This window comes from Epinephelus moara, chromosome 23 (genome assembly GCF_006386435.1).
Source record: "Epinephelus moara isolate mb chromosome 23, YSFRI_EMoa_1.0, whole genome shotgun sequence".
Taxonomy (NCBI): domain Eukaryota; kingdom Metazoa; phylum Chordata; class Actinopteri; order Perciformes; family Serranidae; genus Epinephelus; species Epinephelus moara.
Window position 1 is genome coordinate 3980828 of NC_065528.1, and position 17113 is coordinate 3997940.

Here is a 17113-nt window from a genome sequence, read left to right on the forward strand (position 1 = left end):
GATCGTTCTGTGTTTCTACTGGTCAAAGTGACGGCTGTGATGGGAGAATTGGATCTCAGTGAAGGGCAAGTGGTCCATAACTTTAATTTTGGAGACAAAAAAATGTAGGCTTAGCGCCCTGTGGTCCATTGCCCAATAGGAAATGTAGAATACTCAAAAGTACTTTAAAAGTGCTTCAGTTACTTTTCTCAGGGAGTAACACTGGAAGTACTTTTAAAGTAATTGAGTTACTTTACTCAGGGAGTAACGCAGTAACGTACTTTGATTACTTTTAAAGTAACCCTTACCCAACACTGGTGTTGGGTGATGACTTGAAACATGGATCATAATCTCCAATCTGGGGTTACCATCTAGATACAACCATGGGTCCAATGACTATGTCATCAATGCAGGTTGTTTTTGTGACAGCGTGCAAAGGTTCTATAACTTGTCCATTTTCCGACGAGTTGGACAAAGTGTTGGTTGACCATCCATCATTTTTACCAATGGTCGGAAACATGTTGAATTCTGCTGACAATGACATCTCCAGCTGTACTAACACAACCACTAATGTGACTAGCTAGCACGCTAGTGAGCAGCTAGCGAGAGTGTGGGCTTAATAACTGTGCAGTGGGGGCTTTTGACCTTTTGGTGTAAGTTACTTAGGCAGCAATGAAATGTGAACAAAAGTGGTCAGCTGGTGTGAAGGCAGTATGTCTGGCCTGTCCATCTGTGTTCAGATCACCAAAACGCACATTAATACAAGATGGCTCATTAGCATCTCATTGGAGTTATGTTTCTGGTCCCCTGTTGAAAGTAAGTCCAATATTCACTCTACTTTTAGCTCTGTTTCGGTCTCCACCAGCTGCTGTGAAAAATATCCGGCTCATTAGCCACTAAATGTTATACTTCACCAGCCGGTCGCTAACTTTGACTGCTGTTTGGTACTGAGCAGGCTAGTGGCTAAAAAGTTAGAAAGTCAGGTAAGGATTTTCTGGAGTTTGTCACTACGAGAGACTCCTTCACATTAGAAGTAGTCATTGTTAATATAAAGATACAAATCAGTGCAGCTTTGATATACTTAAAGGCTGCCTACTTTGAGCAAAAAAGGCCAATTGCACTCAGGTACTATCTGAAAAGTAGGCCTATGTGACTCTTGTCTTCAAGGATCAATTGTCTTCTAGTGGCATAGTGGTGATAGGGCTGGGTATTGTTAAAAACTTTATGATACCAGTGCCCTTGAATTGATACCAATTCCTGTAGAGTTCTTAATTTTAGACCTCTTTTGTCTACTTCATTTGATACCTATCATGTGAATGGAAGCAGTCAGTTGCATAAATGCCACCAAACACCAAAGGTGTGTAGTATAGCCATACTTTCCAAGGTTTTGGTGGAATCTTGGCATGCTGAGCTGCCAACTCCATCAGATACACCACTCTCAACTTCACCACATAACAGACTCCATGGGTTGTAGCTGCTGCAGTAATCGGCTAGTGACATGTTGCATTAAACTGAAGAATGCTTGCGGTAATCAGCCGTGAGCAACACAATACAAATAGTCATTTTTTGTTAGATCTAGGTACAAAAATGCAGGTTTTGTTTAACTGGAGAAGTTTCAATACTACCTAGTACTGGATAATTTCAGACAATACCTGAAAGGTAATGGGTACTGATAACCAGCCCTAGTAGTGATTGTGTGAGAGCTGTTATCCATCCAGAGAACCACATAAATTATTTCGCAAACTCTAATTTTATGCTCATGAGCTGATGCAGCTGTGTGATTTAAAAGCATGTTGATACTCTTGTGATCAGTTTTGGATTCTTAAGGTTCTGAAAGGACGATATGGACCAGACCAAGCCTTGCGAGACTGCATGACAAACAACTCCTCAACATGCTCACACACTCACACACACATACACACACGCGAGCGCGCACACATACACACCAACAAATTAGTCATCAGCATTATTTTTGCCGCTCTTTAGTTTACATTCACTGTGTTTTTAATCTGATGAACAGTAAAAAGGTCTTTATCTCAAAATTACATTGATTGACAATACCTCAGTGTGTTTTAGATTCAAGTAGAAGTTGTCTGTCCTTGTCAGGTAAGATGAGACAAGACTGCTTTTGGGTGGGTTAATTTTTTTTTTTTTTTTTTTTTAGCTTTCCAACAACCAGGATCAGCTGTTGGTAAGAAATTGCTCTGAGGCCGGTAAATGTTGGCCAGGAGGAAAGAGGCAGCATCCGTCACACACAAAGAAATGGCCAAACTATTTTTTTCACACTTGTAGTTTGTTGTAGGCTCCCAGGGCCTTTCCCTGCCACACTGGCGTCTCTATGGCTATTCTGTACAGCAGAGTGTGTCCCCTCCCCTCCCAGGGAAGCTTGCTTAGTTATGTACATGTGGGGGACAGGAGCTGGACAGGAGGCAATAGTGCTTTTTGTTGTGTGATTGCAAGCTCTCCATCAGTCTCTCTCTCTCTCTTTCTCCCACTCCTCTTCCTCCTCCTCTTCCTTCTCGTAGGCCTATGAGGGTCAGCGGACCTGGGGAGCGTAGCCCTCCTTCATCAGCCCCTCCTCGTAGTCTGTCTGGCACAGGATCATGTTGTTCTTCAGGAAAAACTTGTCTCCCACACAAAACCTGCACCACACAAAGAGACAGAGGAGGGAGAAGGGTTTACATAAGCATCAAAGCAAGAATCTCATCATTAGCACTGAGCTGTAGGCTAGCAGGCCTAGCCAGCTGCAGCGCTAGCATCCTGACTACAGTGCAACATCTCTAGTTTAGCAAGCGTAACCTCAGTGCCAACACCCCCCTTCAGCTGCAGCACTGCTGTGTGCAGGCAAGGTTCTCCTCTAGGAAACAAGTCAACTCAATTACAAGGGGGGAAATGCAGGGCTTGGGGGTGGTGGGGTGGGCTGGAATTATCTCTGTTTCAAGCCGGGGTTCCTTTCCACCTGCAGCTCTTACAGAAACCCCCACCGACCTCCGCAGCGGCCCGTCCTGCTCCAGCCAGGGGGGGCCACAGTTACGCTTGACCTTTCAGCACAGTGCCAAGTGGAGATTATGTTGAACGCGTAAGAGCAGTAACTCTCCCTGTATTGTCCTGAGGGCTGCTTATCTCCCTCAATGTGCAGGTTAGACAAGGTCGGCAAGCAGCGGTGCCAGTGTTTACCAGGGGGGAGGTGGAGCCGAGGTGCGGGGGAAGGGGATGGGGACAGTGAGCCTCGCCTCCGTTTGACTTCCTTGGATGTTAAGACTGCTGAGTTCAGTGCTGGGAGCTGCACAAGGCGGATGGAGCTCAGGTACCTGACAAGCTCGGGCTGTTCGCAGCATTTATTCAGGGCTGCAGGGCAGATTGAGAGCATGATTTGTTACATCCATTTGGGACCAATTAGCAGGATTCAAATACACCGTAGGTGTTGGCACAAAATACCAAAAAGTGTGAGAATGGTGTGTTTCTGGAAATAAATCCAAATGCTCTGAGGAAGAGCTGACATTCCTTTTGAAGAAAAAAAAAGAATCACGTAAAGCTGCACACTGATGTAGTTTTTGAATTTACATACATTCTTTGAATTCACGCACATTTGTGACTTGGCTCTATCATATTCGCATTGACCCCAAAACACGAGTTTTATACACTGTTGGAAAGAGGACATTCTTAATGACTGTCAACAAGCCATGATTTTGAGAAGGACTTTAAAGTTTATAGTACAGCTGCTGCAAATGATACTTCACAAAACCCACTGGCGTTCCAAGCTAGGAGTGCATGCTGTACTCAACGGGCTGGCCCAGGTTGAAAAATACACAGAAAAGCTTGGGGACACTTTTATTTTGTAGCCAGCAAGGTAACGAAAATGAGCATACCCAACGACATGATGCAGGAGGACAAGAAAATACGTCGGAAGAACTGCTGTCTGTTTGACAAACAAATTTAGCAGACAGTTAGCAAGGAAGGACTTCACATGACAATATTTACAACTTGGAATAATTTTATCAAAAAAACCTATTTAATTGTTTTGATCGGTGGACCCTTTTATGCTATTACAGCCTAAAGGAATATAAATAAGACAGAATGTTGGAGAATGGACTACTTCACCTTTTCTTGTTTTCTCTTTTCATTTACCACACCAGTAAATCTGAATGAACTATACTTTCGCACTCATGGTTTCTGTAAAATTAATGGAAATGTGAATGTTCAAATGTGAACAATCAAAACAAGCTAACAATGTGAAGCATGCCCACACTGACAAATATTTAAAGCTGTGCAATGCTAAGCCATTTAGAACTATCTCAAAACCCACTGTCCTGGTTCTGGCCTTGTTACTATAACGTAGGGACATGGTGGCGCAACATGGCAATCTCAACGAGGACCTGCTCCCTATGTAGATATAAACTGCTCATTCTAAACAAAAACATATCAATTCTTATTTTCAGGTTATTATAAACCAAAGACAACATTCTTATTATACACCACTTCTGCCATTAAATCCCCCTAAATCCTACACACTGGACCTTTAAGCCTTTTATTCATAATTTCAGTGAGACACAGAGCGACGTAGAGAGAGTGGCGCTAAGTAGGATCAGATTGCGGCCGACAATTGTTGCTGCTAGCTTGTAATCATCGTCGTTACAAGCTACAAAATTGTAGTTATTGTCTGAATTTGGCAATAAGAATTTTGCATTCTGAAAGCAAAGACTTTATTTATTTAAAACACCAAAATGACCCAAAATCAAGATGTCGACATAAATCCACATTTATCTAGAAATGAGCCATTGTGACATTCGACTGATTTTGATAGAGCACGCCACATTTCAGTGATATATGACATAAGCATACTAGTCACTCAGTCACCTGTACAGTAAATGACTCAAGGCTGATTTTAAAGATGCCATCCTGCCAACCTTCCCAGCACTGTAGGAAATGGATCAAGCGCACTCGTTGACTCCTTGGAAGCTTTGTCCAATAAAACTTCTTGCAGCATCTTATCGGGAATTACTTCTGAAGCTTTGCCCGTTAATGCTGGAGTTGGACAAGAAATACTTTACAGGAATGGTCTTGAATGTCTATTTCTCTTATTGCCAGGATGCTTGCACACCTTTATTACCAAACTAAACACAGACGACTAATATCCATTCATGTGGGCTGTTTGACATAGTGATTAAGAAGAGGCAGAGGTGTGTTTCATGTAATAGTGTCATCCACTCTAATAAAAATGTCCTGTTAAAATGACACATCCTCTCCCAGAATCTATTAGTGTCTGTCTTTACTGACGCTGAGCCCACTCCCACTTTAACTTTATCTCCCTTTATTTATTTTTTTTTACCCCTCTATCCACTAGCACTACAGTCTCCCCCTTTGTCTTCCTCCTCCCCCTCCTCTCAGCTCTTATCCCTGCCCTCCACTTATTTCACACGGCCAAATTGTTTCTGCTCGGTGAAATGTCAACAGCATATGTGACATCTGTGCACCAATTATGATGAGGATATTACACTGGGCCCATCACAGGCGTGTCTAATAAAGGACCTTGTGTTGCCCTAGTATTTCCACTTTCTTTAAAACAATTGCAGGGTACATCCTCTATACAGCTCTCTATTAGAGGATGCTGATATCTTGGTTTGATGCTTTCAGTAAAAAATAATATCAGCTAATTTGTGTTGCTCGCTACTGATATGAGTAATGATTTACTGTATTAGCTTCAGCAGTATTAGCCTATAAATCCTGCAATTACGTCTGATTCATCCTGATTTCAGGAGCTGATCCCACAACCACCATAAAAATACCGTATCATATCTTTTTAGGAATTCAAATCATCAGACAAAACTTATATTTCATGTTCTTATAAATATACAGTACATATATATCCGATTTATAACCAGTGGGCGATTTAAGGGGGGAAGAGGGGGGATGCCTTCCCCCTTAATAGCAAAAAGACCATAATGTGTCCTGCCATCCCTCCCTATCCCCTCTAAGGTCATTAATATGTGGACTGTGGTCCGTGTCCAGACCCAAACACTGTCCTGTCCAACCTGTACCTATAACTGATAAAGTATTGAGAATTATTTAATTTTGACGGAGCATTTAAATTTTAACTGCCGCAGCTTTTCTAGCCTTTATGGCACTGGTTTAGCAGCCAGGGAAACTCACAGACCAGTTGCGTTGAAAATCATCTCAACCAGTCAAACCTGTGCAATCTTATAAGCATTGCGACTCAAGGCAGTTAGTGAGATACAAACATGGGAGAGATAAGACAATAGACAACACTCACAGAACTGAGAGAGTCAGAGAAAAGTAATGCCACATGGCGTGTCCTGAAAGAGAACTGGACACAGCGTTGGAGGCGGAGCCCTGTTTGTTTCCATTGAAGTTCCGTAGTGGTGCATAAAGTCAAAAAGTTCGACTTCCAGGGTATAAAATTACCCAAATCTTCAGCATCACTGGCCTCATACAGCTAGCATACTGGAGATTTTCCTGGCTGAGCAGCTAATATCCAGTTCAGCCCTCTGCTAACTTGAATAGGGAAGAAATTATTCATTTGTGTGGCTGTTCTAGACTTCTGAAATGGTATCAGACAAAATGGATCAAATCCTGATAGTGAAACAAGCCGTTTTGTGGGGGTTGTAACACTTAAAAAAATGTATCCACTGATTTACAGAGCTCTCTTTTCCAATGTAAGTTGTAATTCAACGGTTTGGCCACTATGGTGCTGTTCCTGTGAGCCTGGTGAAAACAGAGCTTTTAATTAAAAATGGGCAGACTCTTTGAGGCATTAAACATTAAATTACTGCCTATTGTCCGTAACTGTACTGTATGAAGGGATGTCATTCAAGAGTGCAAAAAACACTATACAATTATAACTCCATCTGCTCATGAAGACTGTGGGATGCTGTTATAAGCTCTGTGAAATGCAACGAAGACCTTGAGTTCATATTATTATGTCAAATAGAAATAGATTTGATTTTATTGGGTTTGAATTTTGGGGAAATGTTTGCCCACTGAGCAAAGACACATCCAAAAAACATCAATTTAACCTCTTTGTCGAACATTCAAAATACGTCCACTGAGCTAGGCTGTTTTCACATTTTTTTCCCTACAAAAAGCAGTACACCCAAAATCATACATATTCCACATGCTTTGAAGGGCTGCGATCACGTGATCAATGCACTGATGGCAGCAACAAACCTAACCTAACTTTACGTTATTTACGTAACTGTATGTTGAGGATGTAACTTCATTTGTGGGGTGCAAATTCCTAGGATCTCATACGAACTGTGCTGTAAGTATATAATACGTTGACTGAGGAGCCAGAATGGAATTTTCTGCAACGTCTTTTCATGTTTAATATTGATGTCTTTTGGAAGTTTGAGATGATAACAAAAAGTAGACATGCACAATATATCTGCTATCAACAATTAAAAATAAAACTCAGCATAAAATGTGTTGTTTCACTATGAGCTAGCTAAAATGCCCCTTGTCTCCTTTGGGGAGAGACTGTCCAAAAGTGTGTGCTATATTCCCAACATTCTCAGCCCTGTCCATGATGACTCGATTTTAGGCATAAATGCAGCACTGTCTAAGTAAAAGAGACTCTTTTTGTGGTACTATCTCAGAAGGACAAATGGGTTGCTAAAAAACACCAACATTTGGTAACAAAAAAGCCACTGGAAAAAACAACAATGACTCACTTAAACACAACGGGACTTGTTGTCTCGCCTAAGTGTCACACCATCCACCATCCCCTCCACCTCCCAATGACAAAGTCTGCTCATACTGTACATACTTTACTTCAGAAATGTTGATATGATTTGTATGAAACGTACAAATGTAACATATTTGTGGTTTGCAGAAGGTAAATTGCTAATATTTTCTTCTGGCGACTTGGCTGAGCATATGGTTCACATCTTTTTCATACTCATCACACTATTCAACGAGCCCCTGAACCCTCTACAGAAGCATCTGCTTTCATTACTTTGTACTTATTTACTCAGGTTCAGGTTTTTTTCCTTTGTTTTGTTGCCCATAACATGCTCCTGTATGAGCAGCTCATAGAAGCTAACTACAGCTCAACCTTCATTAAAGTTTTACCTTGACACCACATCTGTTAGTATCTGTAATCATATGACGGTGTGCAATCATATCATGGATTCTAACATTAGAGTCTGTCGGCTTCTGCTGGTGCCGTCTTCCTCTCTCCCTGCACTGCCTTCACTTTCCTCCCTCCATCTTCCTCCCTTTACTTAGAGGTGACTGTGACTAATGAGTCTTTAGAGACCTCTTGTTGTAGGAAGAAGAGAAAGAATGGCTTCCACAGGCACACACTTAAGAGATGTATTGCGATGCCAGCAATTTGCCTCGGAGGCCCGTGTTAACTAGAGTATTCACTTTCCACTCAAATGAAGAAACAGGGAGATTGTCAAAGAGAGAAAATAGTCTCAACTGCACCAAATCTAATTACTGTTAGGATGCATACAGGTTCAGAAACACTTGGCCCTGTGACACTGATGCTTAATTGTAACAGCATGTTGTAAATCTTCTCTGGCAGATTGCTGCTGGGCAATCAGACCGCAGCACAAGGACACACTGAAGATGAGTTTTTCTTTGGGGAGTGTAATATAGAGAATATAATTTCACATCTGGAAAGGAGGTTGGTTCTGAATGTCCACTGCTGTTGGGTTTTAAAATGTTCTGGCATTTTATCCATTCTTTCTCCGTATGATTCTCAGCACTCGCAGATGTCAGGTTTCTATACTGTACCACCTGCTTTGCCAGAGCATAAACTTCATAAAAGAAATGTAAATAAGGCGTTTTCAGACCAGAGGAACTTTTCACAGTTCTAAGAACACCATTTTCACTGTGTATGCACCCCGAACACTAAAAAAGATCATAGTTTATAGAACACAATCAGACTTTTTTAGCACTTATTTTAAAGTAGCTACTCTCCCAGCACAAGAGGAACCTTGAACGCAAGTGTATGATGGTCAAACACATGAGTCAATGCGACACAGGCTGTTTGTATGTTTGCCTACAAAAAGTAATGCACCAAAATTCCTACATATCCTACCTAATCATGAGCCAGTAATTTGTGTATAACCTGTGTGTTTCAGAAGGCTGCGTTCACGTGACCAGTCTGCTGATGGGAGTAAAGAGGGAAGCAGTCCCATAAAGTAGCAGGTTGGGGTGGTGAATGGGTCACAAAACACAGGACTTGTGTGAACTTTGAGTCATTATAAGGTATGTTGTCACCATGCTTCTTTTCCTATACCTAACCACAGTAACCTTGCTGGCCTAAACCTAAGCTCCATAACTATATGTGAAGTACGTGGCTTTATGTTATGTACTTAACATCATTTGTGTGGTACTAATCCATAGGATATCATTTAGGGATAAGTTGCTATTGGTGGTGAAAAAGCAAACAGAGAAATGCGCTTGAAGGTATGTAGTACTCTGGGGACCTCTTTAATGGGTGGTTTCTCTTAGAGAGTCCTGAGAAAGGGTTTGGTCAGAACAAACTCATAGTTTGCAGTCAGTCATGAGACAGATGAGAGGAGATTGTACAAATACTACCTTGAATGAATTGTGTAAGCTGACTGCCTTGTTAGTGACTGTAAGCACAAATAAACACTACATTGCCAAACTTCCAACACTACCTATTTCACAAGGACGCTTTGATACATTTTGCTGTGCCACTTTCTGGTGTCACCATTTTAAATGCTTCGTCATGTATCATGTCCACATTTTAAATGCCAAAAATAACAATTTGGCCAGTGCGTCCCATTCCAGAGGTTCTTCCAAATGCCCAATTTGCCTCCTTTGGAAAAGACAGCTCCTAAGATGTGACATGCACATAACTAGTCAACCCATTATGATGACTTCAGTCTAAAAATGCAGACCTTGAAGGATGTGGTCTCTGACAGTACACAACAAGGATCTTCAGAATGCTGAAAATGTATGAACTGGATATTGGTTGATTCTATCATCTCCATGAGCTGGGAAAAACTGACATTTATTTGTATAAAATGTGTCATTTTTACTTTAAATTGTGCAGGATTACGTAGTGAAATTGTGTCTCTAGTAGGCTGGCTGCACAGGCTCTGAGTTCTCAACACCAATCATACACAAAGTGACAACTGTGTCCCTTATTGGCTATTAGGCTTCTGTCTAACAAGCCTAACTCATGACATACAAGGCACCAGTGGCTGAGCTTAGCTGTGCTGAACCCAATTGGTGTCAGTCTCTCCTTCCAAAGCTCCAGTATGGAGCATCCTCCCTTATCAGCACTGACCTTCCCCTGCACTGTCACCCATCCTGCTCTCCTCTGCTCCCCTCTACTCTAACCTTCCTTCAGCCTCCCTAGACTGTGGCCTCCAGCTCATCAGGGGGAAATTGGGCCAGCACTGGCTAGATGATGAGGCTGGACGACAGCCCCATCGATTAGCTGTCCCCCAGGGCTGATCTGTGGCTAACTGCTTGCTGGATGGAGTCTCATATCTCTGTCCTTATTCCCAACACCCCCCACCCTCACCAGCACTCCCTCTCTTCTCAGAACCAGCCCCCCGTCCCTGGCTCTAAGACCACGGTGGTGCCTTCTTTCCCCAGCTCAGGTAGGAAAAATAACAGGTCTGGCTAGTGGGAAGGTCACGACGGTAGATTTATGTCCAGTTTAACAGAGTAAGGCCACATTGGGTGCAGACATGAGCAATCAGAGCCAATGTAGGATCCTATATTTTCACTGATAGACCAGGGACAGGAGCTATTCACTCCCCTCAGCTTGATACCATTTCAAAGTCATGCACAGAGCGCAGAAAGGGGGAAGAGGAGGGGGCTTTTGCTTTCTGGCAGATACACAAGTAAGATAACTAGTGAGGCTTTTCCATTTATCTTATTCCTGAAGCAGGTTCAGCTCTCAATGCTTCTTTCGTGGCAAGCAAGAGATTGCTGCCAATTTGATGGTGATGATGACAAAGAAGAAGGAAGCGGTTGCAGGTCATGATTGCGGCGACATGTCCACTCACTCCACTAATGGGCCAGTCTTTCTATCTCGGTGCTGTGCTAACTGGCCTATAACTTAAGCAAGGCCCTTAATAGCTGAGCATGGCAATGACCATTAGAGTTCCGCAGTGAGTCCCTGATGAAATCAGAATAATCACTGGCTTCAAGTTCCCTGTCCTTGCACTGTGGGATACAGTGGGGTGGATGTACCCACAAAGCAAGTTGATGACGTGGATAGATGCATGAGCGAGTATGTTTGTGTGCGGTGGGGGGTGGCTGTATGTTCATACTTGATTGTAGCAATTCAACCTTCAAACAGCAACATGGGCTGCGGCTGACCTGCAGGAGCGGCGGATAATTATACCGCGTGACCCCGGCTGACCTCCTGAACGCCTGCTCTGTTTATCAGATTTCACATTTTCTGATGATGTTCCACAGAGAAATCTCTGGGCCATTTGTGAGATGGATTAGATTGCTTTATTGAAGGGCCCCGTGGGGGGAAGGTGGGTGGATGGGGGGGGGTCGATGGGGGCTTTCATGTTTGTTTGAGGCTGGGGAAACGAGAGGGGACGGGGCTGGTGTAGATGAACAAGGCTGCAGATCGGTATGCCAGACAAAGACCAGAGGCCCATTTCCAGGCAACAAGACGCTGAGAAACTGCTCAGGAAATCTTAAGTGAGATCTCCTGATAGATCTCAGGCTGAGGCTGAGAAAATTTGCAAAAGGTCATTCTATTAATCTGGATATAAATGTTGAGAAACCCACTTAGGTTAGACTTATTTAGTAGGGTTGTGGTCATCATTCAGAATGTATTAATCCTGCTCTGAATCACAAATCTTCTAAAAGTCAGACATCAATTAATTCACAAATGTGACTTGCTCCATTATTTTTAGTTACAATGACCCTCAAAAACATTTTCAGACTTAAACACTGTTGGAAAGAGGAGACTTCTAGTTTTTTAATGATATCCGTATTGTTTTTGTACTCCAAATAATATGTCACATTACATAATGATTGCCACTGAGCCATGAGTTTCGAAGTTTAGCTTTGTGGTCGACAAGAGCAGTGACAGCCCATTGCAACGTATTCTTGTAGAATGGTTCGTATGATATCCTACAAAAAAGCATGCACAACAGTTCATATGATATTCCACGTAAGAGATTATGTCCTGGATGTACAGTTACATAACTAACGTTAAGTTAGGCTAGTAAAAGAAAACATAGTGAGGACGTACCTTAAAATGACTCAAAGTTCACTTAAATTTCACACGGATCTGAACATGCAAATCCAGTGGAAAGTCTAAGGCAAAAGTCTGTTTTTTTACAAAAAAAAAAGAAGTATAAAATACATGGGATATGTAAGAATTTGGGTACATTGCTTTTTATAGGAAAACGTACAAAAAATTTGTGAGAACAGCCTGCCCATTGGCCCTCTGAACTGCGGGGGGCATGCTGTACTCCAGGAGCCGTCCCTGAATGACAAATACAAACAAAAGCTTGGGGCCACTTTTATCTTGTAGCCGGTAAGATATTGAAAACAAGCATACCCAACAACACGGTACAGGAGGACAAGAAACTACTGTTAATGTCGGTAGAACTGCAGTGTATTGCTAACTGTAAGCAAAGTCTGTTAGCTAACAGAGACAAATATTCAGAATTTATGATGGTTTCAAAGGGAGGGATTCAGCACTTTTTTTCGTCTCTTTCATTTACATACTGGGAAAACTGAATGAATTATACTTTGGCGCTCATAATTTACGAAAACTGAACAATTGAATTGTGGAGAATCTTACAAAGCTTATGATGTGTAGACTATCCATATTGACAAAAGTGTAAACATTTAATCTTAAAATTGGTGCATAATGCTAACCTCCTAAGTGTTGTACATTTTTCAAGCTAAGAACCCCTTCAGCTGAAAGAGAGACGGAGCAGGGACCACCTACTTAATATATTTTATAAAACTGAGCTGCACTAGAGATAATTAAATGACAATTTTTTGGTCTTCTCTCGTTTGCACTTGTCTGTAGCTGCTAAGTCAGCTGCAGTTATAGCATGACTAGGTGCATTAGCCTAACCCTCTGCACTTTCACTGGTGGTTTCTGAGGTGGATGGTGCTTTAGAGTCTCTTGCTTGAAAAGTTACACAACAATCCACTGTGGCTCACAAGAATGTCTATACACTGGGAATAATACTATAACTAACTGGCCAGTATGTTTCAAAGGTACTACATGTTAGCTTCCTTTTTCATCTTGCTGTTATGGATAAGTGCCGCACAGTAATTTAGCATTAGTTAGTTCATGTGATTGCACAAGGATTTATGGGTAGCAGTTAGCCTATGTTGTGTATTGTAAATTAAATGTTTTATTATGTATATGTGAATTTTCAGATGTATTTTAATTAAAATAGATAAAACTTAAATTAGATTATCAAACAATCAATCACTCCCTGCAGTAATTCCGAGGACTCCCTAGGGGTCACAGACCTTCTGCTGAATACCCAGGCCTTAGAACTAGCTCATGCTGGTTTTAAAGGGTTTCATTTTCTTAAAGCCAAGACTCTGTTTATTTGAACTCAGATAAAAATCCACTGTCCTGGACCCTACCTTGTTACTATGAGGTTACGCTTGTCAGTCATCGTTTAGATAGAGATAGTTGTGTAGTGCAGCTGAGTATTAGCTACTAGTTTGTCATCATGCCTTTACAAATTCTACAAATATACAAATGTGTCTGAATTTGGCATTGCAAGTTTTATATTCCGAAAGCCAAGATTTTGTTTATTAAAAATCAAATGAAACCCCCAAAATAATCAACACTCAATATGTTGACATAGATCCATGTTTATCTAGAAATAAGCTGTTGCAACATCCAACGGATTTTGAAAGCACGCCATAAATGTTAGATTTATGACTCCAGTGATTAAATCTTACAGCAGCATAAAACTCCAAGACAGTTCCTCTTAAAACAATAGCTTGATAATAGGCCGTTGACTGTACTCTCATGTTAACAGACAGAGGGTAACAATATTAATTTGTTCATCAGAGTTTGATTTCAAAGTTTACATCCCGGTTGAAATATGTTATCATTTCAGCTACTTTCTGGGCAATGCCATTCCTCCATGTGGACTGATGAATTCAAGGCAAATGGATCGATCCTTTAAGTTCATATTCGTGCACAGGTATTTCTCCCCTAACAGCTCTACCAATGTAAAGAAACAAAATGGAAAACAAAAAGTCAGAGCTGAGGAACAGCTTCAATTAAAGCCGGTGCCACACCATAAATCTTGGCCAGGCCCCGGTGAAATTGTGATGGGCATCTGAACGGTGCTTGCAAGGCCACAGCGGACCATGTGAAACACACTGGCGTCGATTTTATTCAACAGTTCATCAACTGGCCTAATGTAAAAAGAAAGATTTGCTCGCGCTTTAATGGGTTTTAATGTGGGAGAGCAGAGTTGGCCTGCCTGGGCCTGGCTGATGAAGATTAGCTGACTTCTTCCATTAGGAGAGGCTGTCTGGTGTAGCCGGCTGAAGTGGCAAGACAATAACCGAGTGCTAATTGTGCGTAACCAGGTCCTTTGCCTTTAGCATGCGCAATGTGTCTGGTTTGTGTGTGTGTGTTTGCACGGGGGTGCTTGTGTCTATGTGTCTGCAACAAAGCCAAGTTTGAGAAAAGAGGTGAGAGAAACACGGGAACGCAGCCAACACATAACCTTCCTGATGTCCCCCTAATGTTTGAGAGTGTTTCTTGTTACCTTCAAAAAACCTTTGATAAAATTTTGGTTTGTTCATTAGCTCCAAGAATATTCTCAGACAGCGTTCCATCATAGTGTCATGGCTACTCTCTGAAAACATGTATCCTCTAAGGCTCTCCAGAATGTTAGGAGAATGTTCCTGCAAGGTACCCATAACTATGCACAGGAATGTTTCTCCTACGTCAACAAAACGTTTTGGGGCCCAGGGTGTGCAGGGCAAGATGCTTCAGTATATTTTTATCAAAGTTTGTGGGATCTACCAATAGTGTTGTAAACCTCCATTCTGATGATGTTTTAGGGAATGAGTTGTGTGCTATTCACACAACTAATTCTGTCACTTTTTTGAATAACAACAGACTTTTTTTTTAAGCATTTATGCTTTACAGACAGAGTATGAGATAGACAGGAAAGGCATGGGAGAGAGTGGGGTTGACGTGCAGCAAAGGGCCCAAGACTCAAAGATGGGCCACTCTGGTAAGGATCCAACCTTAATTGACCGATCCTATGTCCTGCCTCTATTAGTTACTGTTGCTAAGTTGGACAAGCTTTACAAAAAAGATGCATGAGAATGGCAGTGTCAATTAGGTGGGTACCACAATTATTTTTTTTCTGGGTGCAATGTAGCTTCAAGAAACAGACAGCAATGACTACAGTATGAGATGGAAGGAACAAGGCAAAACAACACGGATCGAGTCTTCGCGTCTCAACGAAAAAGAGAGACATAGAGACTGAGGATGATGAGACTATTAGTCAATGTGTCCCCCTTTCCTCTTCTAGGAATCAGTAAAGTACTCTTTGCATATAGGACTGACTACAGACCAATGGTGCTGACCTAACATTAATCTCTTTACTGTAGAAAGTTACATTAGTTGCTTCAGGGCAGCACGTAGCCTTAAAGAGATAATATAAACAAAGCAACGTTAGCCATTATCTTTACTGGCTAAATATGTCAGCAACCAACCCATCTGTCCTTTTCTAAATCTCTTCAATATTACCACTGATATAAAAAGGAACCTGGATGAAGCTGGTGAGCTGACATTAGTCTAATGGCTCTTGATGCAGCAATATGTTGGCTAGCTCGTTAGGTAGCCTTTCACTAACATTCGCTGACTTAAGATTTGACTATATACAATGTAATGTGTCCATGAAGATTTTGTTTCCACACAGATGAGCCTAGCACATAGCTTAATGCTATCAAGTTATAACAGGAAAGTTGACTGAGATTATGCTCCAAGCAGCACAGAGCAAAAATGGGAAGGGACTTAGGAAGGGCTAATAGAGTGCTCTAGAAATGAGTCAATGGGTTTTTTGCATGAGTTTTGGTTTGATGCCTGAAATAAGGTCTGTGGTTAACACAAGCTGAAGAGACTTTAACATTTGTTTTACAACATAAAATACGTCTGCAAATAACCCACTGTGAATTTTGAAGCTTTTATGTGTGTTAATAAAGACGGTTGCTAACGAGTGGCTAAATGAGACTACAGAATGCCATAACACTGAACACAGCTTTATAGCCTCGCTGTGTTGGTGACGGTAAGTCATGCAACCTTGGTGTAGTTTGTTTATAGCCTAACATTAGCTTTTTACTTCTGATGATTGCATTTAGGTTTTATCTTGCTCAACAAAATGTGCAAGCATCATAAATGCTTGCTACAGAGCTTTTCTGCAATAATCCAAAATCCAATGGAAAATTCCCATTGACTTGAGGTCACCAGGGTGTTGCTAACTTCCGTCAGCCTACAGAAAAAAACATCACTCCTGGGGAACTCTATGGTATGCGCTCTTCCCATTAAGTTGCTTACCCAACGCATATGCAAAAAAAAAAAAAAATAGCTTCCAGGTTTACTTCCATGATAAGTGGCCCACTGAATATGTGCAGTAGTGTTTCTCTCTCTTATCCTGCCCACAAGTTCCCACTCAGCTCATAGACTTTACATTGTGATAATATCATATCACAATAATATGCTTTTTTGACCACAGAGGATTTTTCTGCTGCAATACAGCAAGTGGCCACTAGGAAAAATTGGCAGCAAGACTGAGCAGCATTTCAGAGGGCCTGGCTCTTCCTTGTAAACTACTGGGGTGCTCTTAATTCTGTCACTTTTTATATATAGAATTATTTGTATTACCATGAATGCTGTCGATAGAAGACTATCCAAAAGTGCACTCAGTCATCTCCATTGGAACAATTATTCATAACAAAACACATGCAAATTACCCAGAATTTGTGAAAAGAGACTTTAAGGCAGTGGCATGCGGCCACTATGAATGTAGGCTTTTTGGCCCTTGGGTGTGGCTATTCAGAGAGATATAGACACTGTGGTGTTAAGACCTGGTTTTCATGACGGGCTCATTGGAAAGAGACACTGCACACCGCTACAGAGAACACCGTT

The 17113-nt window shown here is 41.6% G+C and overlaps 1 protein-coding gene across 3 annotated transcripts in view; it reads right to left on the reverse strand.

Moving 5' to 3' along the window:
- Positions 1–16: 16 nt before the first annotated feature.
- lmo3 (LIM domain only 3) overlaps positions 17–17113 on the reverse strand; it is a 71637-nt gene continuing 54540 nt past the window's right edge. For all 3 annotated transcript variants that reach the window (XM_050035904.1, XM_050035903.1, XM_050035902.1), the window contains exon 4: positions 17–2621. In XM_050035904.1, coding sequence (XP_049891861.1) covers positions 2516–2621 — 106 coding nt within the window. In that variant the 3' untranslated portion in view covers positions 17–2515. The remainder of the gene's footprint in view (positions 2622–17113) is intronic.